The sequence below is a fragment of the Molothrus aeneus genome, unplaced genomic scaffold (assembly GCF_037042795.1).
Source record: "Molothrus aeneus isolate 106 unplaced genomic scaffold, BPBGC_Maene_1.0 scaffold_128, whole genome shotgun sequence".
Lineage (NCBI taxonomy): Eukaryota > Metazoa > Chordata > Aves > Passeriformes > Icteridae > Molothrus > Molothrus aeneus.
Window position 1 is genome coordinate 239,790 of NW_027098791.1, and position 26,478 is coordinate 266,267.

General features: G+C 53.4%; 2 protein-coding genes across 5 annotated transcripts; both read left to right on the forward strand.

The window, feature by feature from the left end:
• The first annotated feature begins 618 nt into the window (after positions 1 to 618).
• On the forward strand, positions 619 to 17,983 carry AKT2 (AKT serine/threonine kinase 2). Of its 4 annotated transcripts, none has more exons than XM_066569955.1 (15): positions 619 to 1,170; positions 2,178 to 2,286; positions 2,955 to 3,083; positions 3,184 to 3,295; positions 4,489 to 4,627; positions 8,360 to 8,491; positions 9,817 to 9,882; positions 11,167 to 11,235; positions 12,560 to 12,682; positions 14,543 to 14,671; positions 15,783 to 15,997; positions 16,630 to 16,717; positions 16,795 to 16,897; positions 17,130 to 17,253; positions 17,294 to 17,983. In XM_066569955.1, the coding sequence occupies exons 2-14, from the start codon at positions 2,241 to 2,243 to the stop codon at positions 17,207 to 17,209; spliced, it is 1,431 nt and encodes a 476-aa protein (XP_066426052.1). In that variant the 5' UTR covers positions 619 to 1,170; positions 2,178 to 2,240; the 3' UTR covers positions 17,210 to 17,253; positions 17,294 to 17,983. The 4 variants fall into 4 exon arrangements, with proteins under 4 accessions (XP_066426052.1, XP_066426053.1, XP_066426051.1 ...); XM_066569956.1 differs by having other exon boundaries at positions 17,130 to 17,242; positions 17,327 to 17,983; XM_066569954.1 differs by having other exon boundaries at positions 17,130 to 17,983.
• A 730-nt stretch (positions 17,984 to 18,713) lies between these two features.
• Positions 18,714 to 25,656, forward strand: ERCC2 (ERCC excision repair 2, TFIIH core complex helicase subunit; the record flags this gene model as incomplete). The annotated part of the gene is made up of 8 exons (XM_066569947.1): positions 18,714 to 18,755; positions 19,198 to 19,297; positions 19,854 to 19,931; positions 20,348 to 20,410; positions 20,505 to 20,618; positions 21,915 to 22,025; positions 22,743 to 22,859; positions 25,454 to 25,656. Coding segments are annotated over exons 1-8 (791 nt in total), but the record flags the coding sequence as incomplete, so codon positions are not given.
• Between the last annotated feature and the right edge of the window lie 822 nt (positions 25,657 to 26,478).

The following is a 26,478-nucleotide window of genomic DNA, read 5'->3' on the forward strand; positions in this document are numbered from 1 at the left end:
TCGCCCTCTATGACGTCATAACCACGCCCCCGGGGCCGGCGCGCGCGCGGGGTCTCCCCCTCACGGCCCCCCCCGCCCCCCCCCGCGCTGTTTTCGCTCCCGTTTCCTTCCGTCGCTGCTTTTTAAATTAAATTTTATTTTTATTTTTCCTCTTTCCGGAACCGGGAGGAAATAAAAAAAACAAACCCGCGAGTCCCGGGATGAGCGGCCGGAACCGGCCGGGCCTGCGGCGTCCATGACAGGTGAGACCTTGGGATGGTTCCGTTCTTCCCCCCCCTCCCCCCCCCCCGCGCCGCGCAATGGACTCGCCCGGCTCCCCTGAGGGGCAGCGAGGGCCGCGCCACCCGCGCGCTGCCGGAGGGGGGCGCTGCGTTTCCCCCCCTTTAGCGGAGAGAATGGGCTCGTCCCGTTCATGGGGGGGGGTCGGGGGGGCCGCACCACGCGTGGGGGGAAGGGGGGACACGCGGGGACACGGGGGGGACAACGGGAGCTCCTTCCCCCCGGGACCCCGCTGTGGTTGCGCCCGCTGCGGTTCCGTTCGCTTCTGTGGGGAGCGAACCACTCGGGAAATGGGGGGGGACTGGGGGCGTTCTCTGTGTGTCCTCCTCAGGATGGGACCCCTCCCCAAATTCCTCCCCAAAATCCCAAATTTCCTCCTCGGGGAGGAGCAGCAGTGGCGTGGGACCCCCCCCCACCCAATATTTGCTCCTCAATTTTCCCCCTTCCCCAAAATTCCTCCTAAAATTCCCTTCCCCAAATTCCTTCCCTCATTTCCCTCCCCCGCAAAAATTCCCCCGGTTTTCCGTCCCCCATAAAATCCCCCCAATTTTCCCTCTCCAATTTTCCCTGCCCAAAAAATGCCCCAAATTCCCCTCCCCCAATTTCCCCTCCCCGAATTCGCCTCCCCCAAAAAATGCCCCCAATTTTCCCTCCCAAAAAAATCCCAATTTACCCCCACAATTTTCCCTCCCCATTTTCCCCCCACAATTTTCCTCCCCCAATTTTCCCTCCCCATTTTCTCCCCCCAGTTTTCCCCACAGAGCCGCTGTTCATTCCCAAATTTCCCTTTTCCTTCCCCCCAATCCCAATTTTGGCCGTTTTCTCCCCATTTTTTGGCCCCAGGAGGAGCCGGCGCCGGGAGCTGCCCTCGGATCCGGATCCGGCGCTCGGGTACGGGGCAGGGGCTGGGTCCCCGTTTAATTGGGGTCGCTAACGAGGGGGGAATGAGCCCCGCATCTCCCCTGTCCTTGTCCTGTCCCAAAATCCCATGGATTGGTCCCAAAATCCCATGGATTCATGTCAAAAATCCCAAAATCCCATGGATTGGGCCCAAAATCCCATGGATTGGGCCCAAAATCCCATGGATTCATGTCAAAAATCCCAAAATCCCGTGGACTGGTCCCAAAATCCCGTGGACTGGTCCCAAAATCCCGTGGACTGGTCCCAAACCCTCACAGATCCCAAAATCCCACAGATCCATCCCAAACCCGTTATTGATCCCATTGCTGATCCAAATGATCCGTTATTGATCCCATTATCGGTCCCACTGTTGATCCCATTGATCCCGTTACTGATCCCATTGATCCCATCTCTGATCCCGTTATTGATCCCGTTATCAGTCCTGGTATTAATCCCATTATTGATTTCATTGTTCCCATTATCGATCCTGTTATCGATCCCATTATTGATCCATTATCGATCCTGTTATTGATCCTGTTCTTGATCTGTTATCGATCCCATTATCGATCCCATTGTCGATCCCATTATTGATCTGTTATCGATCTGTTATTGATCCCATTATCGATCCCATTGATCCGTTATCGATCCCATTATTGATCCATTATCGATCCGTTATCGATCCCATTATCGATCCCATTATCAATCCATTATTGATCCATTATCGATCCATTATCGATCCCATTGATCCATTATCGATCCCATTATTGATCCATTATCGGTCCTGTTATCGATCCCATTATTGATCCATTATCGATCCATTATCGATCCATTATCAATCCCATTGATCCATTATAGATCCCATTATTGATCCATTATCGATCCATTATCGATCCCATTGATCCATTATTGATCCCATTATTGATCCATTATCGGTCCTGTTATCGATCCCATTGTTGATCCATTATCGATACATTATCGATCCGTTATCGATCCCACAGGTGCTCCCGGCCCCGCAGGGTCCCGGGGGGGCCCCGGGGGTCCCCGGGGGGGGCGGGGCCACCATGAGTGAGGCGCTGGTGGTCAAGGAGGGCTGGCTGCACAAGAGGGGTGAGCTGGGGGCGGGGCCTGGGGCCTGGGGGCGGGGCCTGGGCCCTGGGGGTGGGGCTTGGGCTCTGGGGGCGGGGCTTGGGCTCTGGGGGCAGGACTTGGCTTTGGGGGTGGGGCCTGGGGGATTTGGGATTGGGGGATTTGGGATTGGGATGGGGATGGGGATGGGGTGGGGGATTTGGGGGATTTGAGGGATTTGGGGGATTTGGGATTGGGGTCAGGGTTTGGGATTTGGGGGATTTGGGATCGTGGCTGTAGCATGGGGGATTTGCCCCATTTCCATTCTCCCCCCACCCACTCCCCATTAACCCTTTCACCCCTAATTCCCCCACTCCCCATTAACCCTTTCACTCCTGATCCCCCTCACCCCCATTAACCCTTTCACCCCCTGATCCCCCCACTCCCCATTAACCCTTTCACCCCCTGATCCCCCCACTCCCCATTAACCCTTTCACCCCCTGATCCCCCCACTCCCCATTAACCCTTTCACCCCCTGATCCCCCCACTCCCCATTAACCCTTTCACCCCTAATTCCCCCACTCCCCATTAACCCTTTCACCCCCTGATCCCCCCACTCCCCATTAACCCTTTCACCCCATGCTCCCCCCAGCCCCCGTTAACCCTTCCCCCCCCAATTCCCCCCGTTAACCCTTTCCCCGCCGCGCCAGGCGAGTACATCAAGACGTGGCGGCCCCGTTATTTCCTGCTCAAGAGCGACGGTTCCTTCATCGGCTACAAGGAGCGGCCCGAGAGCCCCGAGCACGGCCTCCCCCCCCTCAACAACTTCTCGGTGGCCGGTAGGGGCTCAGCGCGGGCCGGGGGTCGCACCCCAAACCCACCCCACCCTCCCTTTGCCCGGGTTTTGCCCGATTTCGCCGTTTCTCGCCCCGTTCTCAGAGTGCCAGCTGATGAGGACGGAGCGGCCGCGCCCCAACACCTTCGTCATCCGCTGCCTGCAGTGGACAACGGTCATCGAGAGGACTTTCCACGTGGACACGGCCGAGGAGCGGTGGGCGCGGTGGGAGACCCCGATCCTGCTGGGGGGATCCTAAATCCCGCTGGGAGAGACCCCAAATCCTGCTGGGGGGATCCTAAATCCCGCTGGGAGAGACCCCAAATCCTGCTGGGGGGCATCCTAAATCCCTTGGGACGGACCCCCCCCAAATCCCTTGGGACGGACCCCAAATCCTGCTGGGAGAGACCCCAAATCCTGCTGGGGGGATCCTAAATCCCACTGGGAGAGACCCCAAATCCTGCTGGGGGGATCCTAAATCCCGCTGGGAGAGACCCCAAATCCTGCTGGGGGGATCCTAAATCCCGCTGGGAGAGACCCCAAATCCCGCTGGGAGAGACCCCAAATCCTGCTGGGAGAGACCCCAAATCCTGCTGGGGGGATCCTAAATCCCTTGGGACGGACCCCCCCCAAATCCCTTGGGACGGACCCCAAATCCTGCTGGGGGGATCCTAAATCCCTTGGGACAGACCCCCCCCAAATCCCTTGGGACGGACCCCAAATCCTGCTGTGGGGATCCTAAATCCCGCTGGGAGAGACCCCAAATCCTGCTGGGAGAGATCCCAAATCCTGCTGGGAGAGAGGTCCCAGTTTGGGATCCCCATTTGGGCTCCCTGTTTGTGATCCATTCGATCCCTTTGCCCCAGTGATGAGTGGATCCCTGGTTGTGATCCCTGGTTGTGATCCACTGGATCCCTTTCGCAGGGAGCAGTGGCTCAGGGCCATGGATCCCTGTTTGTGATCCCTGTTTGTTTGTGATCCACCGGATCCCTTTTGCAGGGAGCAGTGGCTCAGGGCCGTGGATCCCTGTTTGTGATCCCTGTTTGTTTGTGATCCACTGGATCCCTTTTGCAGGGAGCAGTGGCTCAGGGCCATGGATCCCTGTTTGTGATCCCTGTTTGTTTGTGATCCACTGGATCCCTTTCGCAGGGAGCAGTGGCTCAGGGCCATCCAGGCCGTGGATCCCTGTTTGTGATCCCTGTTTGTTTGTGATCCACCGGATCCCTTTTGCAGGGAGCAGTGGCTCAGGGCCATCCAGGCCGTGGATCCCTGTTTGTGATCCCTGCTTGTTTGTGATCCACTGGATCCCTTTTGCAGGGAGCAGTGGCTCAGGGCCGTGGATCCCTGTTTGTGATCCCTGTTTGTTTGTGATCCCTGTTTGTTTGTGATCCACTGGATCCCTTTTGCAGGGAGCAGTGGCTCAGGGCCATCCAGGCCGTGGCCTCGGGGCTCAAGAGCCGCGCGCCGGCCCCGGAGCCGCCCGAGCTCGGGGGAGCCCCCGGGGATGGAGAGGACGGAGAGGCCGCCGGGAAAGCTCGCAGCAAGGCCGTGAGTGTGCCCCAAAACAGCCCCAAAATAGCCCCAAAACATGCCCAAAAATCCCCCCAAAACCACCCAAAATATCCCTGAAATATCCCCGAAATATCCCTGAAATATCCCCCCAAAACCACCCAAAATATCCCTGAAATACCCCCGAAACATCCCCCCAAAACCACCCTAAATATCCCTGAAATATCCCCCCAAAACCACCCTAAATATCCCTGAAATACCCCCGAAATATCCCCCAAAACCACCCTAAATATCCCCAAAAATCCCCCCAAAACCACCCTAAATATCCCTGAAATACCCCCGAAATATCCCCCCAAAACCACCCTAAATATCCCTGAAATATTCCCGAAATATCCCTGAAATGTCCCCCCAAAACCACTCAAAATATCCCTGAAATATCCCCGAAATATCCCCGAAATATCCCCCCAAAACCACCCTAAATATCCCTGAAATATCCCCGAAATATCCCCCCAAAACCACCCTAAATATCCCCGAAATATCCCTGAAATATCCCCCAAAACCAACCCAAAATATCCCTGAATTATCCCCCAAAATATCCCAAAATATCTCTGAAATATCCTCCAAAAACCGCCCTAAATAGCTCCAACATAGCCCTGAGATAACCCCAAAATATGCCAAAAAATCCCATCAAAAACACCCAAAATATCCCCAAAATATCCCTCAAAACCCACCCAAAATATCCCTGAAATATCCCCCCAAACCACCAAGAATTCAAAAAAAACCCCAAGAAATCCCAAAAAATCCCAACCCCCCCAAAACACAAAAATTTGCCCCAAAAAACCCGAAAAAATACCCCAAAAAATCCTCAAAAAATCCCCCCAAAATCCCCCCAAAAAACTCCAAAATATCCCCAAAAATCCCCCCAAACCCTCCCCAAGAACCCCCCGAAAAATTCAAAAAAATAAAAAGAAATCCCAAAAAGTCCCCAAAAATTACCAAAAAAATCCCCAAATCCCCCCAAAAAAGTCCCCAAAAATTACCAAAAAAATCCCCAAATCCCTCCCAAAAAAATCCACAAATCCCCCCCAAAAATCCCCCAAAAATCGCCAAAAAATCACAAAAAATCCCCAAAAAATCACAAAAAAATCTCAAATAAATCCCAAATAAACCCTAAAAAAATCACAAAAAATTCCCATAAAATCCCCCCAAAAAATCGCCAAAAAATCACAAAAAATCACCCAAAAATCACAAAAAAATCTCAAATAAATCCCAAATAAACCCTAAAAAAATTCCCATAAAATCCCCCAAAAAATCGCCAAAAAATCCCAAAAAATCACCCAAAAATCACCAAAAAAATCTCAAAAAATCCCAAATAAACCCTAAAAAAATCACCAAAAAATCCCCATAAAATCCCCCAAAAAATCGCCAAAAAATCACAAAAAATCCCCCAAAAAATCACAAAAAAATCTCAAAAAATCCCAAATAAACCCTAAAAAAATCACCAAAAAATCCCCCAAAAATCCCCCAAAAACCCCCAAAATCCCCACTGCCCAAGCCCCCAAATCCGTGGTTTTTGGCCCGGCAGAGCATGGCAGACTTTGATTACCTGAAAACGTGCTTCAAAAAATCCCCCCAAAATATCCCCAAAAAATCCCAAAAATCCCCCCAAACCCTCCCCAAGAACCCCCTGAAAAATTCAAAAAAATAAAAAGTCCCCAAAAATTACCAAAAAAATCCCCAAATCCCTCCCAAAAAAATCCACAAATCCCCCCAAAAATCCCCAAAAAATCCCCCAAAAATCCCCCCAAAAATCCCAAAAAAATCATCAAAAAATCACCAAAAAATCACCAATAAATCCCAAATAAACCCTAAAAAAATCACAAAAAATTCCCATAAAATCCCCCAAAAAATCGCCAAAAAATCACAAAAAATCCCCAAAAAATCGCAAAAAAATCTCAAATAAATCCCAAATAAATCCTAAAAAAAAATCACAAAAAATCCCCATAAAATCCCCATAAAATCCCCAAAATCCCCACTGCCCAAGCCCCCAAACCCGTGGTTTTTGGCCTGGCAGAGCATGGCAGACTTTGATTACCTGAAAACGTGCTTCAAAAAATCCCCCCAAAATCCCCCCAAAAAACCCCAAAATATCCCCAAAAAATCCCCAAAATCCCCCCCAAACCCTCCCCAAGAACCCCCCAAAAAATTCAAAAAAATAAAAAGTCCCCAAAAATTACCAAAAAAATCCCCAAATCCCTCCCAAAAAAATCCCCAAATCCCCCCAAAAATCCCCAAAAAATCCCCCAAAAATCCCCCCAAAAATCCCAAAAAAATCATCAAAAAATCACCAATAAATCCCAAATAAACCCTAAAAAAATCACAAAAAATTCCCATAAAATCCCCCAAAAAATCGCCAAAAAATCACAAAAAATCCCCAAAAAATCGCAAAAAAATCTCAAATAAATCCCAAATAAATCCTAAAAAAATTCCCATAAAATCCCCCAAAAAATCGCCAAAAAATCCCAAAAAATCACCCAAAAATCACCAAAAAAATCTCAAAAAATCCCAAATAAACCCTAAAAAAATCACCAAAAAATCCCCATAAAATCCCCCAAAAAATCGCCAAAAAATCACAAAAAATCCCCCAAAAAATCACAAAAAAATCTCAAAAAATCCCAAATAAACCCTAAAAAAATCACCAAAAAATCCCCCAAAAATCCCCCAAAAACCCCCAAAATCCCCACTGCCCAAGCCCCCAAATCCGTGGTTTTTGGCCCGGCAGAGCATGGCAGACTTTGATTACCTGAAAACGTGCTTCAAAAAATCCCCCCAAAAAACCCCAAAATATCCCCAAAAAATCCCAAAAATCCCCCCCAAACCCTCCCCAAGAACCCCCCGAAAAATTCAAAAAAATAAAAAGTCCCCAAAAATTACCAAAAAAATCCCCAAATCCCTCCCAAAAAAATCCACAAATCCCCCCAAAAATCCCCAAAAAATCCCCCAAAAATCCCCCCAAAAATCCCAAAAAAATCATCAAAAAATCATCAAAAAATCACCAATAAATCCCAAATAAACCCTAAAAAAATCACAAAAAATTCCCATAAAATCCCCCAAAAAATCGCCAAAAAATCACAAAAAATCACCCAAAAATCACCAAAAAAATCTCAAAAAATCCCAAATAAACCCTAAAAAAATCACCAAAAAATCCCCATAAAATCCCCATAAAATCCCCAAAATCCCCACTCCCCAAGCCCCCAAACCCGTGGTTTCTGGCCCGGCAGAGCATGGCAGACTTTGATTACCTGAAAACGTGCTTCAAAAAATCCCCCCAAAATCCCCCCAAAAAAACCCAAAATATCCCCAAAAAATCCCAAAAATCCCCCCCAAACCCTCCCCAAGAACCCCCTGAAAAATTCAAAAAAATAAAAAGTCCCCAAAAATTACCAAAAAAATCCCCAAATCCCTCCCAAAAAAATCCACAAATCCCCCCAAAAAATCGCCAAAAAATCACAAAAAATCCCCCCAAAAATCCCAAAAAAATCATCAAAAAATCACCAATAAATCCCAAATAAACCCTAAAAAAATCACAAAAAATTCCCATAAAATCCCCCAAAAAATCGCCAAAAAATCACAAAAAATCCCCAAAAAATCGCAAAAAAATCTCAAATAAATCCCAAATAAACCCTAAAAAAATCACCAAAAAATCCCCATAAAATCCCCAAAAATCCCCACTCCCCAAGCCCCAAAATCTGTTGTTTTTTGGCCCGGCAGAGCATGGCAGACTTTGATTACCTGAAGCTGCTGGGCAAGGGCACCTTCGGGAAGGTGATCCTGGTGCGCGAGAAGGCCTCGGGGCGCTGCTACGCCATGAAGATCCTGCGCAAGGAGGTCGTCATCGCCAAGGTCCGGGGGGAAAACCGGGATTTCGGGCGGGAAATCCGGGATTTCGGGCGGAAAATCCGGGATTTCGGGCGGGAAATCCGGGATTTCGGGCGGGAAATCCGGGATTTCGGGCAAAAACGGGGCCGGGTGGGGTCGGACCCGGGCGCTTTGGGGCCAAAAAGCAGCGGAACGGGGCTGGGAAAGGGGAATTTTATGGGGAAGGTAAAAATGGGGGTTTGGGGGAGGTTGGGGTTTGGGGGAAAAATGGGGGTTGGGGGCAAAAAAAATGGGGGTTTGGGGGAAAAATGGGGGTTTGGGGAAGGTAAAAATGGGGGTTTGGGGGAAAATGGGGTTTTGGGGGAAAAATTGGGGGTTTGGGAGGTAAAAATGGGGGTTTGGGGGAAAAATGGGGGTTTGGGAGGTAGAAATGGGGGTTTGGGGGGAAAAAAATGGGGGTTTTTGGGGAGGTCATTGTGGTCGGAGTTTGGGGGAAAATGGGGGTTTGGGGGGAAAAAATTGGGGTTTTGGGGAGGTAAAAATGGGGGTTTGGGGGAAAAATGGGGGTTTGGGGGCATAAATGGGGGTTTGGGGGAAAAATGGGGGTTTGGGGAGGTAAAAATGGGGGTTGGGGAGGTAAAAATGGGGGTTGGGGAGGTAAAAATGGGGGTTTGGGGGAAAAATGGGGGTTTGGGAGATAAAAATAGGGTTTTGGGGAGATAAAAAGGGGGGTTTGGGGGCAAAAATGGGGTTTTGGGGGAAAAATTGGGGGTTTGGGAGGTAAAAATGCGGATTTGGGGGAAAAAAATGGGGATTTTGGGGAGGTCATCGTGGTCGAGGTTTGGGGCAAAAAGATTGGGGTTTTGGGGGGAAAAATGGGGGTTTGGGGAGGTAAAAATGGGGGGTTTTGGGGAGGTTGCCAAGGTGAAATTCAGGGCGAAAAATGGGGGTTTGGAGGAAAAAAAGGGAATTTTGGGGAAGAAAAAAGGGATTTTGGAGAAGAAGAAGGGGATTTTGGGGAAGAAAAAGGGGATTTTGGATAAGAAGAAGGGGATTTGGGGGAAGAAAAAGGGGATTTTGGGGAGGGAAAAGGGGATTTTGGGGAGGGAAAAGGGGATTCTGGGGTGTGATTTGGGGCAGTTTGGGGGGAAGGGGAGAAGGGCATTTCTGGGGCGCTTTGGGATGAAAAATGACATTTTGTGGGACGTTCAGAGGTGAAAAAAAGGCGTTTCTGGGACATTCTGGGGCGAAAACCAGCATTTTTGGGGCGCTTTGGAACGAAAAGGGGCGGTTTTGGGATATTCTGGGGTGAGAAATGGCATTTTTGGGTGACTTTGCCCCCTCCACAGGACGAGGTGGCTCACACGGTGACCGAGAGCCGCGTCCTGCAGAGCAGCCGCCACCCCTTCCTGACCGTGCGTGGGCGCCCGGGAACCCCGGAATTCTGGGCCAAAATCCGGGAATTCTGGGAATTCTGGGACAAAATCCGGGAACCCCGCGAATTCCTGCCCAAAATCCGGGAATTCTGGGCCAAAATCCGGGAATTCTGGGAATTCTGGGACAAAATCCTGAAATTCTGGGAATTCCTGCCCAAAATCCGGGAATTCCTGCCCCAAATCCGGGAATTCTGGGACAAAATCCGGGAATTCCGGGAATCCCTGCCCAAAATCCCCAAATTCTGGGAGTTCCTGACCAAAATAACCAAATTCTGGGAGTTCCTGACCAAAATCCTGAAATTACAGGAATTCCTGGTCAAAATCCCCAAATTCTGGGAATTCCTGCCCAAAATCTGGAAATTCTGGGACAAAATCCTGAAATTCTGGGCCAAAATCCTGAAATTCTGGGAATTCCTCCCCCAAATCCTGAAATTCTGGGAATTCCAGGCCAAAATCCTGAAATTACAGGAATTCCTGGCCAAAATAACCAAATTCTGGGAATTCCTGCCCAAAATCCCCAAATTCTGGGACAAAATCCTGAAATTCTGGGAATTCCTGCCCAAAATCCGGAAATTCTGGGACAAAATCCTGAAATTCTGGGAATTTCTCCCCAAAATCCTGAAATTCTGGGACAAAATCCTGAAATTCTGGGAATTCCAGGCCAAAATCCTGAAATTACAGGAATTCCTGGTCAAAATCCCCAAGTTCTGGGAATTCCTGGCCAAAATAACCAAATTCCGGGAACCCTGGGCCAAAATCCTGAAATTCCGGGAGTCCCTGCCCAAAATCCTGAAATTCTGGGAATTCCGGGCCAAAATCCTGAAATTCTGGGAATTCCTGCCCAAAATCCTGAAATTCCAGGAATTAAATCCCGAATTTCCAGGAATATTCCCCAAAATCCTGAAATTCCGGGAATTCCTGGCCAAAATCCTGAAATTCTGGGAATTAAATCCCAAATTTCTGGGAATTAAATCCCCAAATTTCCAGGAACTAAATCTCGAATTTCCAGCAATTCCCTCCCCAAAATCCCCAAATTTCCAGGAACTAAATCTCGAATTTCCAGCAATTCCCTCCCCAAAATCCCCGAATTTCCAGGAATTCAATCCCGAATTTCCAGCAATTCCCTCCCCAAAATCCCCGAATTTCCAGGAATTCAATCCCGAATTTCCAGCAATTCCCTCTCCAAATCCCCGAATTTCCAGCAATTCCTCCCAAACCGCCGAATTTTGGGATTTTTCCCAAATTCCCGTTGTTTTCCCCCAGGCTCTCAAATACGCCTTCCAGACCAGCGACCGCCTCTGCTTCGTCATGGAGTACGCCAACGGCGGCGAGGTGCCGGCTCTGCCCCCAAACTGGGCTTTTTTACCCCAAAATTTGACTTTTCCCTGCGGCTGGGGGGGTTTATCCGTCCTACCCCCATTTTCCCCGAGTTTTTCCCCCAATTTTTTCCCGTTTTTCTCCCGTTTTTCCCCAATTCCTCCCCCAATTCCTCCCCAATTTTCCCCCCATTTCCCCCAATTCCCCCCCAAATTTCCCTCATTTCCCCCGATTTCCTGCAATTTTCCCCCATTTTTTTCCACTTTTTCCTCCATCCTCCCCCCCCAATTCCCCCCCATTTCCCCCCGTATTTTTCCCCATTTTCGCCCCCATTTTTCCCCAATTTCCCCCATTTTCTCCCCATTTTTGCCCCAATATTTTCCCCATTTTTCTTCCATTTTCCCCCCAGTACTTCCCCATTTTTCCCCAATATTTTCCCTATTTTCCCCAATTTCTCCCCAATTTCTCATCAATTTTCCCTCCAATTTCCCCACCGATATTTTCCCTATTTCCCCATTTTCCCCCCAGTTTTCCCCAAATTCTCCCCCCCCAATTTTCCCCAATTTCCCCCGTTTTCCCCCCCAATTTCCCCTCAATTTTCTCCCCCAATTTTCATTTTATTTCCCCCCAATTCCTCCCCTCAATTTCCGTTTTATTTCCCCCCAATTTTCCCCAATTTCCCCCCCAATTTCCCTTCTATTCCCCCCGATTTTTCCCCATTTCCCCCCTCAATTTCCCCCCGATTTTTCCCCATTTCCCCCCTCAATTTCCCTTCTATTCCCCCCGATTTTTCCCGATTTCCCCCCAACTCCCCCCCTCAATTTCCATTTTATTTCCCCCCCATTTCCCCCCTCCATTTCAGTTTTATTTCCCTCCATTTCCTCCCTCCACTTCCCTTTTATTCCCCCCGATTTTTCCCGATTTTCCCCCAATTCCTCCCCTCAATTTCCGTTTTATTTCCCCCCCCAATTTCCCCCCAATTTCCCCCCCAATTTCCCCCCAATTTTCCCCAATTTCCCCCCCAATTTCCCCCCAATTTTCCCCAATTTCCCCCAATTTCTCCCCAATTTTCCCCAATTTCCGTTTTATTCCCCCCCCATTTCCCCCCTGAATTTCCCTTCTATTCCCCCCGATTTTTCCCGATTTCCCCTCTTTTCCCCCCAATTTTCCCCCAATATTTCCCCCCATTTCCCCCCCCTGAATTTCCCTTCTATTCCCCCCGATTTTTCCCCATTTCCCCGCTTTTCCCCCCCAATTTCCCCCCAATTTCCCCCCCGAATTTCCCTTCTATTCCCCCCGATTTTTCCCGATTTCCCCGCTTTTCGCCCCAAATCCCCAGCTGTTTTTCCACCTGTCCCGGGAGCGGGTGTTCCCCGAGCCCCGCGCTCGCTTCTACGGCGCCGAGATCGTCTCTGCGCTGGAGTACCTGCACTCGCGAGATGTCGTCTATCGCGACATCAAGGTCCCGGCTGGGCCCCGTTCCCGCGGGCTGGGGAAACCCCGGGGGGCTGGGGCTGAATGAATGCCTGGGGATTTTGGGCTGAATTCCCGGGATTTTGGGGCTGAATGAATGCCTGGGGTTTGGGCTGAATTCCCGGGATTTTGGGCTGAATTCCCGGGATTTTGGGGCTGAATGAATGCCTGGGGTTTGGGCTGAATTCCCGGGATTTTGGGCTGAATTCCCGGGATTTTGGGCTGAATTCCCGGGATTTTGGGGCTGAATGAATGCCTGGGGTTTGGGCTGAATTCCCGGGATTTTGGGGCTGAATTCCCGGGATTTTGGGGCTGAATGAATGCCTGGGGTTTGGGCTGAATTCCCGGGATTTTGGGGCTGAATTCCCGGGATTTTGGGGCTGAATGAATGCCTGGGGTTTGGGCTGAATTCCCGGGATTTTGGGGCTGAATTCCCGGGATTTTGGGGCTGAATGAATGCCTGGGGTTTGGGCTGAATTCCCGGGATTTTGGGGCTGAATTCCCGGGATTTTGGGGCTGAATGAATGCCTGGGGTTTGGGCTGAATTCCCGGGATTTTGGGCTGAATTCCCGGGATTTTGGGGCTGAATTCCCGGGATTTTGGGGCTGAATGAATGCCTGGGGTTTGGGCTGAATTCCTGGGATTTTGGAGCTGAATGAATGCCTGCGGTTTGGGCTGAATTCCTGGGATTTTGGGGCTGAATGAATGCCTGGGGTTTGGGCTGAATTCCCGGGATTTTGGGGCTGAATTCCCGGGATTTTGGGGCTGAATGAATGCCTGGGGATTGGGCTGAATTCCTGGGATTTTGGGCTGAATTTCTGGGATTTGGGCTGAATTCCTGGGATTTTGGGGCTGAATTCCCGGGATTTTGGGGCTGAATGAATGCCTGGGGTTTGGGCTGAATTCCCGGGATTTTGGGGCTGAATGAATGCCTGGGGTTTGGGCTGAATTCCCGGGATTTTGGGGCTGAATTCCCGGGATTTTGGGGCTGAATGAATGCCTGGGGTTTGGGCTGAATTCCCGGGATTTTGGGGCTGAATGAATGCCTGGGGTTTGGGCTGAATTCCCGGGATTTTGGGGCTGAATGAATGCCTGGGGTTTGGGCTGAATTCCTGGGATTTTGGGCTGAATTCCTGGGATTTTGGGGCTGAATGCCTGGGGCTGAATTCCTGGGATTTTGGGGCTGAATGCCTGGAGTTTGGAGCCAACTCCTGCGGTTTTGGGCTGAATTTCCAGGATTTTGGGGCTGATTTTGTGAGGTTTTGGGGCCGATTTCAGGGCTGACTCTTGGGATTTTGGGGCTGATTTCATGGGATTTTGGGCTGAATTTCCAGGATTTTGGGGCAGATTTCGGGGCTGATTCTTGGGATTTTGGGACATTCCAGGGATTTTGGGACTGATTTTATGAGATTTTGGGGCAAATTCCTGGGATTTAGGGGCTGATTTCATGGGATTTTACACTGAATTTCCAGGATTTTGGGGCTGATTTTGTGGGAATTTTGGGACAAATTCCTCAGATTTTGGAGCTGATTTTGTGGGAGTTTGGGGCCCATTCCAGGGATTTTGGGGCTGATTTCATGGGATTTGGGGTCAATTCTCAGGATTTTGGGGCTGAATTCCTACTATTTTGGGGTTGATTCTTGGGATTCTGGGGAGGATTCCCAAGATTTTGGGGCTGACTTTGTGGAATTTTAGGCTGATTTCCTGAGGGATTTGGGGCTCAATTTCTGGGATTTCAGGGCTGAATTCCCGGGATTTTTGGGGCTGAATTCCCGGGATTTTGGGGTTGATTTTGTGGGATTTTGGGGCTGATTTTGTGGGATTTTGGTGCAAATTCCTGAATTCCCAGCTGGAGAATCTGATGCTGGACAAGGACGGGCACATCAAGATCACGGATTTCGGGCTCTGCAAGGAGGGGGTGACGGACGGCACCACCATGAGAACCTTCTGCGGCACCCCCGAGTACCTGGCGCCCGAGGTGAGGCTGGGAATTCCCTAAATTCCCCAAAAAATCACAAAATTCCCGAAAATATCCCAAAATTCCAGAAAAAATCCGAAAATCCCCGAAAATTCCCCCGAAATCCCCAGAGAATTCCCCCCAAATCCTGCAAGGACCTTCTGCGGCACCCCCGGGTACCTGGCGCCCGAGGTGAGGCTGGGAATTCCCAAAAATTCCCCAAAAATCCCAAAATTTCTGAAAAAGATCGCAAAATTCCAGAAAAAAAATCTCAAAATTCCTGAAAAAATCTCAAATTTCTCCAAAAAAATCCCAAAATTCCCGAAAATTCCCCCCCAAATCCCAAATTTCCCCCAAATCCTGAGGGGCTTCCTCATTACTTGTCCCCCTTTAGGTCCTGGCAGGTCACAGCCCTCACCTTTACCCCCTCAGGTCCTGGCAGGTCACACCCATGACTTTGTCCCTGCAGGTCCTGGCAGGTGACCCCGTTCCCCCTCTCCCCACAGGTCCTGGAAGATGACACCCCATGACTTTACCCCCTCAGGTCCTGGCAGGTCACACCCGTCACCTTTACCCCCTCAGGTCCTGGCAGGTGACCTCCATTCGCTCTCCCCTTTAGGTCCTGGCAGGTGACCCCGTTCCCTCTCTCCCCTCAGGTCCTGGCAGGTGACCCCGTTCCCCCTCTCCCCTTTAGGTCCTGGCAGGTCACACCCATGACTTTGTCCCCTGTCCCTGGCAGGTGACCCTCATTTGCTCTCCCCTCAGGTCCTGGCAGGTGACCCCATTCCCTCTCTCCCCTCAGGTCCTGGCAGGTGACCCCCGTTCGCTCTCCCCTTTAGGTCCTGGCAGGTGACCCCGTTCCCTCTCCCCTCAGGTCCTGGCAGGTGTCGCCCATTCCCCCTCTCCCCTTTAGGTCCTGGCAGGTGACCCTGTTCCCTCTCCCCTTTAGGTCCTGGCAGGTGACACCCATGACTTTGTCCCCTGTCCCTGGCAGGTGGCCCCGTTCCCCCTCTCCCCACAGGTCCTGGAAGATGACACCCCATGACTTTACCCCCTCAGGTCCTGCAGGTGACCCCGTTCCCCCTCTCCCCACAGGTCCTGGCAGCTCACACCCATGACTTTACCCCCACAGGTCCTGGAAGACAACGACTACGGCCGCGCCGTGGACTGGTGGGGGCTGGGGGTGGTGATGTACGAGATGCTCTGCGGGCGCCTCCCCTTCTACAACCAGGACCACGAGCGCCTCTTCGAGCTCATCCTGCTGGAGGAGCTGCGCTTCCCCAGGAGCCTGGGCCCCGAGAGCCGCTCCCTGCTGGCCGGGCTGCTCAAAAAGGACCCGAAACAGAGGTGAGACACACCTGGGTACACCTGGGTACACCTGAGATACACCTGGGATACACCTGAGACACACCTGGGTACACCTGGGCACACCTGGGATACACCTGAGATACACCTGGGTACACCTGGGTACACCTAGGATACACCTGGGATACACATGAGATACACCTGAGACACACTTGGGTACACCTGGGGTACACCTGTACCCCCCTGTGCCCCCCTGTGCCCACCTGTGCCCTCACCCGTTGTCCCCTGTGCCCACCTGTTCTCACCTGTACCCACCTGTGCCCACCTGTGCCCTCACCCGTTGTCCCCTGTGCCTACCTGTGCCCACCTATACCCACCTGTGCCCACCTGTGCCCTCACCCGTTGTCCCCTGTGCCCACCTGTTCTCACCTGTACCCCCCTGTGCCCACCTGTTCTCACCTGTACCCACCTGTGCCCACCTGTGCCCTCACCCGTTGTCCCCTGTGCCCACCTGTTCTCACCTATACCCACCTGTGCCCCCCTGTGCCCACCTGTGCCCTCACCCGTTGTCCCCTGTGCCCACCTGTGCCCTCACCCGTTGTCCCCTGTGCCCACATGTTCTCACCTGTACCCACCTGTGCCCACCTGTGCCCTCACCCGTTGTGCCCGTGCAGGCTGGGCGGGGGCCCGGGCGACGCCCGCGAGGTGATGGAGCATCGCTTCTTCGCGGGCATCGATTGGCTGGACGTGGTGCAGAGGAAGGTGAGGCCCCGCCCCCGGCCCCGCCCCGCCCGGTGTGACCCCGGCCCTCACCTGGCGCGAGGCCCCGCCCCCCCCAGCTGGTGCCGCCCTTCCGGCCGCAGGTGACGTCGGAGGTGGACACCAGGTACTTCGACGAGGAGTTCACGGCGCAGAGCATCACGGTCACGCCCCCCGAGAGATGTGAGTGCGCCTGGGCTCACCTGTGCCTTACCTGGGCTCACCTGTGCCTTACCTGTCCTTACCTGTGTCCTCACCTGGGCTCACCTGTACCTTACCTGTGTCCTCACCTGTGCCTTACCTGTGTCCTCACCTGTGCTCACCTGGGCTCACCTGTACCTTACCTGTGTTTACCTGTCCTGTCATCTGTTCCCTCACCTGTCCCTGTCCCTCGCCTGTCCCCGCCTGTCCCCAGGTGAGCTCCTGGACTCTCCGGAGAGCGATCATCGGACGCATTTCCCGCAGTTCTCCTACTCGGCCAGCATCCGCGAGTGACACCTGGGACACACCTGGGACACCTGGGGACACCTGGGACACACCTGGGACACCTGGGGACACCTGGGACACACCTGGGAACACCTGGGACACACCTGGGGACACCTGGGGACACACCTGGGACACACCTGGGACACACCTGGGACACCTGGGGACACACCTGGGGACACCTGGGACACACCTGGGGACACCTGGGAACACCTGGACTCCCCTGTGCCCCTTCCCCCACTGTCCGCCAGCTGCTCTGGCTCCTCCCCCAGGCGCTCTGGCCCCTCCCCTGTGTCATAGGGCCCCACCCCCAGAGCTCTGGCTCCTCCCCCAAGTGCTCTGGCCCCGCCCCAGGTGCTCTGGCCCCGCCCCCTCCCCCAGGTGTTTTGGGGGATTTTGGTGCCGTTTTTGGACGTTTTTTGAAAAAACCTTGACGTGGCCTTGACGCCCCCGGAGCTCCCACTTCAATCCCAGTTCAATCCAGTTCAAACCAGTTCAAACCAGTATCCAATCCCTGCTCATCCCAGTCCCTCCCAGTCCCTCCCAGTCTCCCATTATCCCAGCCCGGTTCAATCCCAGTTTGTCCCAGTTCAAACCAGTCCATCCCATTTTGCCCCAGTCCCTCCCAGTTCCGGGGCCCCTCCCCCACCAGCGTTGCCTCTGAGCCCCTCCCCCCCCCTCATTTTGGGGCTGGGGGAGGGGCAGAAATTGCGATTTTTGTTTTTGTTTTTTGTTTTTGTTTTTTCTCTCTGGAATTGCCCAAATCCGGCGGAATTCACGGGAAAACCGCGGGAGGGGGGGAGGGGCGGGAGGATGGGGGAGGGGCAGGGGCGGGGGGGGGGAGCAGCGAAAAAAATTAAATAAAAATTGAAATTTTTTTGTTCTTTTCCGTTTTTTTTTTTTAAAGTTTTGACACCCTCCAAATCTGTGACGCCCCTAAATGTTCCCAAAAATCCCCAAATTTTTTTCACCCCCAAATGTCCCCAAAAATAAAAAAAATTCCCCAAAACCCCAAAATTTCCTGCCTCTCCCCCACCAAATGTCCCCAAAAAATCTCCAAAAATCCGAAAAATAAAAAGAACTCCTCAGATTTTTGCCATCCCCCCAATGTCCCCAAATGTCCCCAAAATCTTCAAATTTTTGTCACCCCTCCCCGCAAAATATCCCCAAAAATAAAATCTCCCAAAAGTCCAAGAATCCCCAAAATTTTTTCACTCCTGCCCCCCAGTGTCTCCAAATCCCCCCAGACCCCCCTAAATCCCTCCAAGGTTTTCACTTCCGTGTCTCAAATGTCCCCAAAAACCTCAAAAATCCCCCCAAAATCCCAAATTTTTCTCCCCTCTCCCCCCAAGTGGCCTCCGATCCACCGCTCTGTCCTCCGATCCATCGCTCTGTGCTCGATTGCTCCTCCCCGGCACAGCTGCTCTCTCCCTGTGATTGGCAGCTTCATTCAGCCAATAGGAGCGCGAGGCGGGCTCAGCGATGCCCAATCGGAGCGCGCGGTGCGGAAGGGGGCGGGGCCGAGGCGGCGGCGCGAGGCGGCGGCGGGAGCCATGAAGTGAGGGGGGGGAGGGGTGGGAAAAGGGGGGCGCTGAGGGGGGGTTGGGGATTTTGGGGAATTTGGGGGGAAATTGTGGGAATTTTGGAGGATCTGAGGGGAATTTGGGGGAAAATTTGGGGGATTTGAGGGGATTTTTGGGGAGTTTTGGAGGATCTGAGGGGAATTTGGGGGATTTTGGGGCGATCTGAGGGGATTTTGGGGAGTTTTGAGAGAATTTGGGAGGTTTTGAGGGATTTTGAGGGGATTTTGGTGAGATCCACTCCCAGGATCCACCAGATCCCCTCAGGCTGAACGTGCGCGGGCTCCTGGTGCTGTCCCAACCCCCCAGACCCCCAAATCTCCCCAAATCTCCCCCAATTCTCCCCGGATCTCCTCAAAACTGCCCCCAAAATCCCTCGGGATCCGCCCGGTGCCACTGGATCCCCTGGGATCCCCTCAGGCTGAACGTGGACGGGCTCCTGGTGCTGTTCCCCTATGAGTTCATCTACCCCGAGCAGTTCTCCTACATGCTGGAGCTCAAACGCACCCTGGACGCCAAGGTGGGATCCACTGGGGGGAAAACCCACTGGGGATCCACTGGGGAGTCAATGGGGAGGGATCCAGTGGGGGGGATCCACTGGGGATTCACAGAGGGTGGGAGATCCGCTGGGATGGATCCAACGGCGGAGATCCACTGGGGGGGAATCCTGTGAGGGAGCCACTGAGGGATCTACTGGGGGGAATCCACTGGGGAGGGGGGGTCTGCTGGGGGATCCACTGGGATGGATCCAATGAGGAATCAACTGGGGGAAAATCCACTGAGGGGATCCAATGGGTGGGATCAAATGAGGGATCCAAAGGGGGGGGGATCCACCGAGGGGGGATCAGCTGGGGAATCCGATTGGGAGGGATCCATTGGGGATCCTCTGAGGGAATCCACTGGAGGGATCCACTTGGGGTGGGGTGGAGGGAGGGGAGATGGGGGACAGGGACAGATGGACAACGGGGGGGATCCACCGGAGGGATCCACTGGGGGAAACGCATTGGGAAGGATCCACTGGAAGGGATCCCCTGAGGGATCCGGGCCCCCCCTGTGACCGCCCCTCACCCCCCCAGGGCCACGGGGTTCTGGAGATGCCGTCGGGGACGGGCAAGACGGTGTCACTGCTGGCCCTGATCATCGCCTACCAGCGCGTGAGCCCATCCCGGGGGATCCCGCGGGATCCGGGGGGATCCTGAGGGGTCTGGGGGCTTCTGACTGCTCCTGGTGGATCCCAGAGGCTCCTGGAGGATCCCCTTGGGTGGGGGGAGGGGGATTCGAGTGGATCCCAGGGGATCTGGGGGGAGCTTGAGCGGTTGGGGGGGTCCTGGTAGATCCCAGAGGGTCCTGGTGGGTCCCTGAGGATCCTGGGTGGTCCCAGGGTATTCCGGCAGGTCCTGACGGATCCCAATGGATCCCAGCGGATCCTGGATTATCCCAGGGGATCTGGGCAGGTTCTGGCAGATCCCAGTGGATCCCAGCAGATCCTGGGTGATCCCAGCATGTCCTGGTGGGTTCTGGGATCCCAGTGGATCCCAGTGGATCCCAGCAGATCCTTTCTTCCCCCCAGGCCCACCCCCTGGACGTGTCCAAGCTGATTTACTGCTCCCGCACGGTGCCCGAGATCGAGAAGGTCGGCAGGGAGGGGATCCCTCGGGTGGATCCCTCGGGTGGATCCCTGGGCTGGATCCCCTCCTCTCCCCTCACGTCCCCGCGTTCCCCCGCAGGTGGTGGAGGAGCTGCGGAAGCTTCTGGAATGCTACGAGCGGGAGCTGGGGGAGCCCCTGCCCTTCCTGGCGCTGGCGCTGAGCTCCCGCAAGAATCTCTGCGTGCACCCCGAGGTCGGGGATCCAGCACCCGGGTCAGGGGAGGATCCCGGGGGATCTGGGGGGTCCCAGGGGGTTTGGGGGCCCGGGGATGGTGGGGGGAGCAAGGGGGTCCTGCAGGATCTCATGGGATCCAGGGAGATCTGGGGGATCCTGTGGGATCTGGGGGGTGCTGTGGGGAGTCCCAGAGACCCCAGGGATCCCAAGGATCTGGGGGGATCCCGTGGGATCTGGAAGGAATCCCGGGGATCTGGGGTCAGGGGGGGCTGGGGATGGGGAGGAAGCTCAGGGCATTGCAGGGATCCCAGGGATCTGGGGGGATCCAGGGGCACTGGAGGGATCTGGGCCTTTTGTGGGGGCTGGGTGTGGCAGGGGGGTCACAGGGATCCCAGCGGATCCCAATGGATCCCTCCCCCAGGTGTCTGTGGTTTGGGAAGGAGGGGGGATCATGGGGAGGTGTCAGGGGGCCCTCAGGGCTGTGAGTGGATCCCAGTAGACCCCAGTGGGTCCAAGTAGATCCCAGTGGATCCCAGCAGATCCCTGCCCCAGGTCTCCGTGCTCCTTTCAGGAAGATGGGGGGGTGTCAGGGGGCTCTGGGGTCTGTGTGTGGATCCCAGCAGATCCCAGTGGATCCCAGTGGATCCCTGCCCAGGTCTCCACGCTCCGCTTCAGGAAGGAGGGGGGATCACAGGGGGGTGTCAGGGGTCTCTCAGGGCTGTGAGTGGATCCCAGCAGATCCCAGTGGATCCCTGCCCAGGTCTCCGTGCTCCGCTTCGGGAAGGAGGCGGGATCACAGGGGGGTGTCAGGGGGCTCTCAGGGCTGTGAGTAGATCCCGGTGGATCCCAGCAGATCCCAATGGATCCCAGCGGATCCCTGCCCCAGGTCTCCACGCTCTGCTTCGGGAAGGAGGGGGGATCACAGGGGGGTGTCAGGGGGCTCTGGGGGCTGTGAGTAGATCCCGGTGGATCCCAATGGATCCCAGTGGATCCCTGCCCAGGTCTCCGCGCTCCGGTTCAGGAAGATGGGGGGGTGTCAGGGGGCTCTGGGGGCTGTGAGTAGATCCCGGTGGATCCCAGCGGATCCCAGCGGATCCCTGCCCAGGTCTCCGCGCTCCGGTTCAGGAAGGAGGGGGGATCACAGGGGGGTGTCAGGGGTCTCTCAGGGCTGTGAGTGGATCCCAATGGATCCCAGTGGATCCCTGCCCAGGTCTCCGCGCTCCGCTTCGGGAAGGAGGGGGGATCACAGGGGGGTGTCAGGGGTCTCTCAGGGCTGTGAGTGGATCCCAATGGATCCCAGTGGATCCCTCCCAGGTCTCCGCGCTCCGCTTCGGGAAGGAGGTCGACAGCCGCTGCCTGGCCCTGACGGCCTCGTACCTGCGGGACCCCCCCGAGGGAGCCCGGCCCAGCTGCTCCTTCTTCCAGGTGAGCCGGGGGGATCCGGGGGGATCCGGGGGGATCCGGGGGGTCCTGAGGGTTCCAGGGGGATCTGAGGGGATCCTTGGGGGGCTTGGAGGGTCCCAGGGGGATCTGGGGGGATCCTTGGGGGTCCCAAAGGGTCTGAGGGGGTTTGGGGGGGGACCCTGATCCCCAATGGATCCCCTGGGACCCCCCATTGGTTCCCTTGTTCATTCTGGGGACCCCCAGCCCCATCCTGGGACATCCCCACCCCATATTTGAGCCCCAGCCCCATTTCAAGGACCCCAAATCCCATCCCAAGGACCCCAAATCCCATCCCAAGGACCCTAAATCCCATTTTTTGGACCCCAAATCCCATTTTTTGCTGTTCTCCCCCATTTTTTGCTGTTCTCCCCCATTTTTTGCTGTTCTCCCCCCATTTTTTGCTGTTCTCCCCCATTTTTTGCTGTTCTCCCCCGTTTTTTGCTGTTCTCCCCCATTTTTTGCTCTTCTCCCCCATTTTTTGCTGTTCTCCCCCCGTTTTTTGCTGTTCTCCCCCGTTTTTTGCTGTTCTCCCCCATTTTTTGGACCCCAAATCCCATTTTTTGCTGTTCTCCCCCATTTTTTGCTGTTCTCCCCCATTTTTTGCTGTTCTCCCCCGTTTTTTGCTGTTCTCCCCCCGTTTTTTGCTGTTCTCCCCTGGTTTTTGCTGACCCCAGCCTCATTTCTCTCTCCCCCCCTCAGGAGTTCGAGGCCCGGGGCCGGCAGAGCCCCCTCCCCTTTGGGGTTCACAACCTGGACGATCTCCGGGCGCTCGGGCGCCAGCGCGGCCTCTGCCCCTACTTCATGGCCAGGGCCTCTGTAAGGCACCCCAAAAACCCCAAAAACACCCCTAAAATACCCTAAAATATCCCTAAAAACACCCCAAAAATATCCCCAAATATCTGCCCCTACTTCATGGCCAGGGCCTCTGTAAGGAGCCCTAAAATACCCCAAAAACACCCCAAAAATATCCCTAAAATATCCCTAAAATACCCTAAAATGTCTCTAAATATCTGCCCCTACTTCATGGCCAGGGCCTCTGTAAGGCACCCCAAAATACCCCAAAACCACCCCAAAAATACCCTAAAATATCCCTAAAAATATTCCTAAAATATTCCTAAATACCTGCCCCTACTTCATGGCCAGGGCCTCTGTAAGGAGCCCCAAAATATCACCAAAATACCCCAAAATACCCCCAAAATGTCCTGAAATATCCCTGAAATATCCCCAAATATCTGCCCCTACTTCATGGCCAGGGCCTCTGTAAGGCACCCCAAAATGCCCCAAAAATACCCCAAAAATACCCCAAAAATATCCCTAAAATATCCCTAAAATATCTGCCCCTACTTCATGGACAGAGCATCTGTGAGAAACCCTGAAATATCCCAAAAATGTCCTAAAAATATCCCTAAAAATGTCCTAAAAATATCCCTAAAAATGTCCTAAAAATATCCTAAAAATATCCTAAAAATATCCCCAAATATCTGCCCCTACTTCATGGACAGAGCATCAGTAAAACACCCTAAAAATATCCTAAAAATACCCCAAAAATATCCTAAAAATGTCCTAAAAATATCCTAAAAATGTCCTAAAAATATTCCTAAATATCTGCCCCTACTTCATGGTCATATCCTTGGTAAATCACCCTAAAAAAATCCTAAAAACACCCCAAAAATATCCTGAAAATATCCTAAAAATATCCCTAAAAATATCCTTGAATATCTGCCCCTACTTCATGGCCAGGGCATCAGTAAAACACCCTAAAAATATCCTAAAAACACCCCAAAAATGTCCTAAAAATGTCCTAAAAATATCCTAAAAATGTCCTAAAAATATCCTACAAATGTCCTAAAAATATCCTAAAAATGTCCTAAAAATATTCCTAAATATCTGCCCCTACTTCATGGCCAGGGCATCTGTGAGAAACTCTAAAACACCCCAAAAATGTCCTAAAAATATCCCTAAAATATCCCAAAACCTCCTGGGCACCCCAAAACTCCTCTGGGTGACCCCAAACCTTCCCCCAAACCCCTCCCTAAAATCTCCTCTCTCCACCCGCCCCTATTGGCGCTTTGATTTTCCCACACAAAATGACCCCAAACCCCCCTGAATGACCCCAAATCCCCCCTGAATGACCCCAAACCCCCCTGAATGACCCCAAACCCCCCCTGAATGACCCCAAATCCCCCCTGAGTGACACCAAACCCCCCCTAAGTGACCCCAAATCTCTCTGGGCACCCCAAATCTCTCTGGGTGACCCCAAACCTTCCCCCAAACCCCTCCCTAAAAGCTCCTCTCCACCCGCCCCCATTGGTGCTTTGATTTTTCCACACAAAATGACCCCAAACCCCCCTGAGTGACCCCAAAACCTGCCTGGGTGACCCCAAATCCCTCTGGGGACACCAAAACCCCCCTGGGGAACCCCAAAACTCCTCTGGGGAACCCCAAAAATTCACCCAAACCCTTCCCTAACATCCTTCTTCTCATTTTCCCTGGCTGCCTCTATTCCCAGCTCTGTTTTCCCGTAGAAAATGACCCCAAAACCCCCCCTGAATGACCCCAAACCCCCCCCAAGTGACCCCTGGGGACCCCAAAACTCCTCTGGGCACCCCAAAACTCCTCTGGGCACCCCAAATCCCTCTGGGGAACCCCAAATCTTCCCCCAAACCCTTCCCTAAAATCTCCTCTCTCCACCCGCCCCTATTGGCGCTTTGATTTTCCCACACAAAATGACCCCAAACCCCCTGAATGACCCCAAACCCCCCTGAATGACCCCAAACCCCCCCTGAATGACCCCAAATCCCCCCTGAGTGACACCAAACCCCCCCTAAGTGACCCCAAATCTCTCTGGGCACCCCAAAACTCTCTGGGTGACCCCAAACCTTCCCCCAAACCCCTCCCTAAAAGCTCCTCTCTCCACCCGCCCCCATTGGTGCTTTGATTTTCCCACACAAAATGACCCCAAATCCCCCCTGAATGACCCCAAATCCCCCCTGAATGACCCCAAAACTCCTCTGGGCACCCCAAATCCCTCTGGGGGACCCCAAACCTTCCCCCAAACCCCTCCCTAAAAGCTCCTCTCTCCACCCGCCCCCATTGGTGCTTTGATTTTTCCACACAAAATGACCCCAACCCCCCTGAATGACCCCAAATCCCCCCCAAATCCCCCCTGAATGACCCCAAATCCCTCTGAGCACCCCAAAAGGGCCCTAACCGGCCCCACTTCCGCAGCTGGCGCACGCCAACGTGGTGGTGTACAGCTACCATTACCTGCTGCACCCCAAAACCGCCCCAAACCTCCCTAAAACCTGCCTGAATCACCCCAAAACTCCTCTGGGCACCCCAAATCCCCCTGGGCACCCCAAATCCCCCTGGGCACCCCAAAAGGGCCCTAACCGGCCCCACTTCTGCAGCTGGTGCACGCCAACGTGGTGGTGTACAGCTACCATTACCTGCTGGACCCCAAGATCGCCGGGCTGGTGTCGGCCGAGCTCGCCCGCTCCTCGGTCGTGGTGTTCGATGAGGCTCACAACATCGGTGCCGCCCCAAAAACCCCAAAAAACCCCAAAAAAACCCCAAAAAAAAACCCAAAAAATCCCGAATCCTGGGGGGTTGGGTCAGTGAGGGGGGATTTGGGGTGATTCAGGGAGGATTTGGGGGCATTTGGGGGAGGTTTGGGGTCGTGGTGTTCGATGAGGCTCACAACATCGGTGCCGCCCCAAAAAACCCCAAAAACCCCAAAAAAACCCCAAAAAACCCAAAAAATCCCGAATCCTGGGGGGTTGGGTCATTCAGGGGGAATTTGGGGTGATTCAGGGGGGATTTGGGGGCATTGTGGGGGGATTTGGGGTGATTCAGAGGGGATTTGGGGTGATTCAGGGAGGATTTGGGGGCATTTGGGGGAGGTTTGGGGTCGTGGTGTTCGATGAGGCTCACAACATCGGTGCCGCCCCAAAAACCCCAAAAAAACCCAAAAAAAACCCAAAAAACCCCAAAAAACCCAAAGAAACCCAAAAAAACCCCAAAAAACCCCAAATCCTGCGGGGTTGGGTCATTGAGGGGGGATTTGGGGGGCACAGGGGGATTTTGGGGTGATTCAGAGGGGATTTGGGGTGATTCAGGGGGGATTTGGGGTCATTCAGGGAGGATTTGGGGGCATTTGGGGGAGGTTTGGGGTCGTGGTGTTCGATGAGGCTCACAACATCGGTGCCGCCCCAAAAACCCCAAAAAAACCCCAAAAAACCCCAAAAAACCCCAAATCCTGGGGGGTTGGGTCATTGAGGGGGAATTTGGGGTCATTGAGGGGGGATTTGGGGGGGATTTTGGGGTCATTCAGGGGGGATTTGGGGCCATTTTGGGGGGATTTTGGGGTCATTTTGGGGGGATTTTGAGGTCATTGAGGGGGGATTTGGGGTCCTTTAGGGGCAGTTTGGGGTCA

Bases quoted from the DNA above. Each gene is read 5' to 3' on its own strand.
- AKT2 (XM_066569954.1), top strand. From the start codon at position 2,241: ATGAGTGAGGCGCTGGTGGTCAAGGAGGGCTGGCTGCACAAGAGGG. The intron at 3,084-3,183 runs GTAGGGGCTCAG...CCCCGTTCTCAG, and splicing joins CAACAACTTCTCGGTGGCCG to AGTGCCAGCTGATGAGGACG. The intron at 16,898-17,129 runs GTGAGTGCGCCT...GCCTGTCCCCAG, and splicing joins GGTCACGCCCCCCGAGAGAT to GTGAGCTCCTGGACTCTCCG.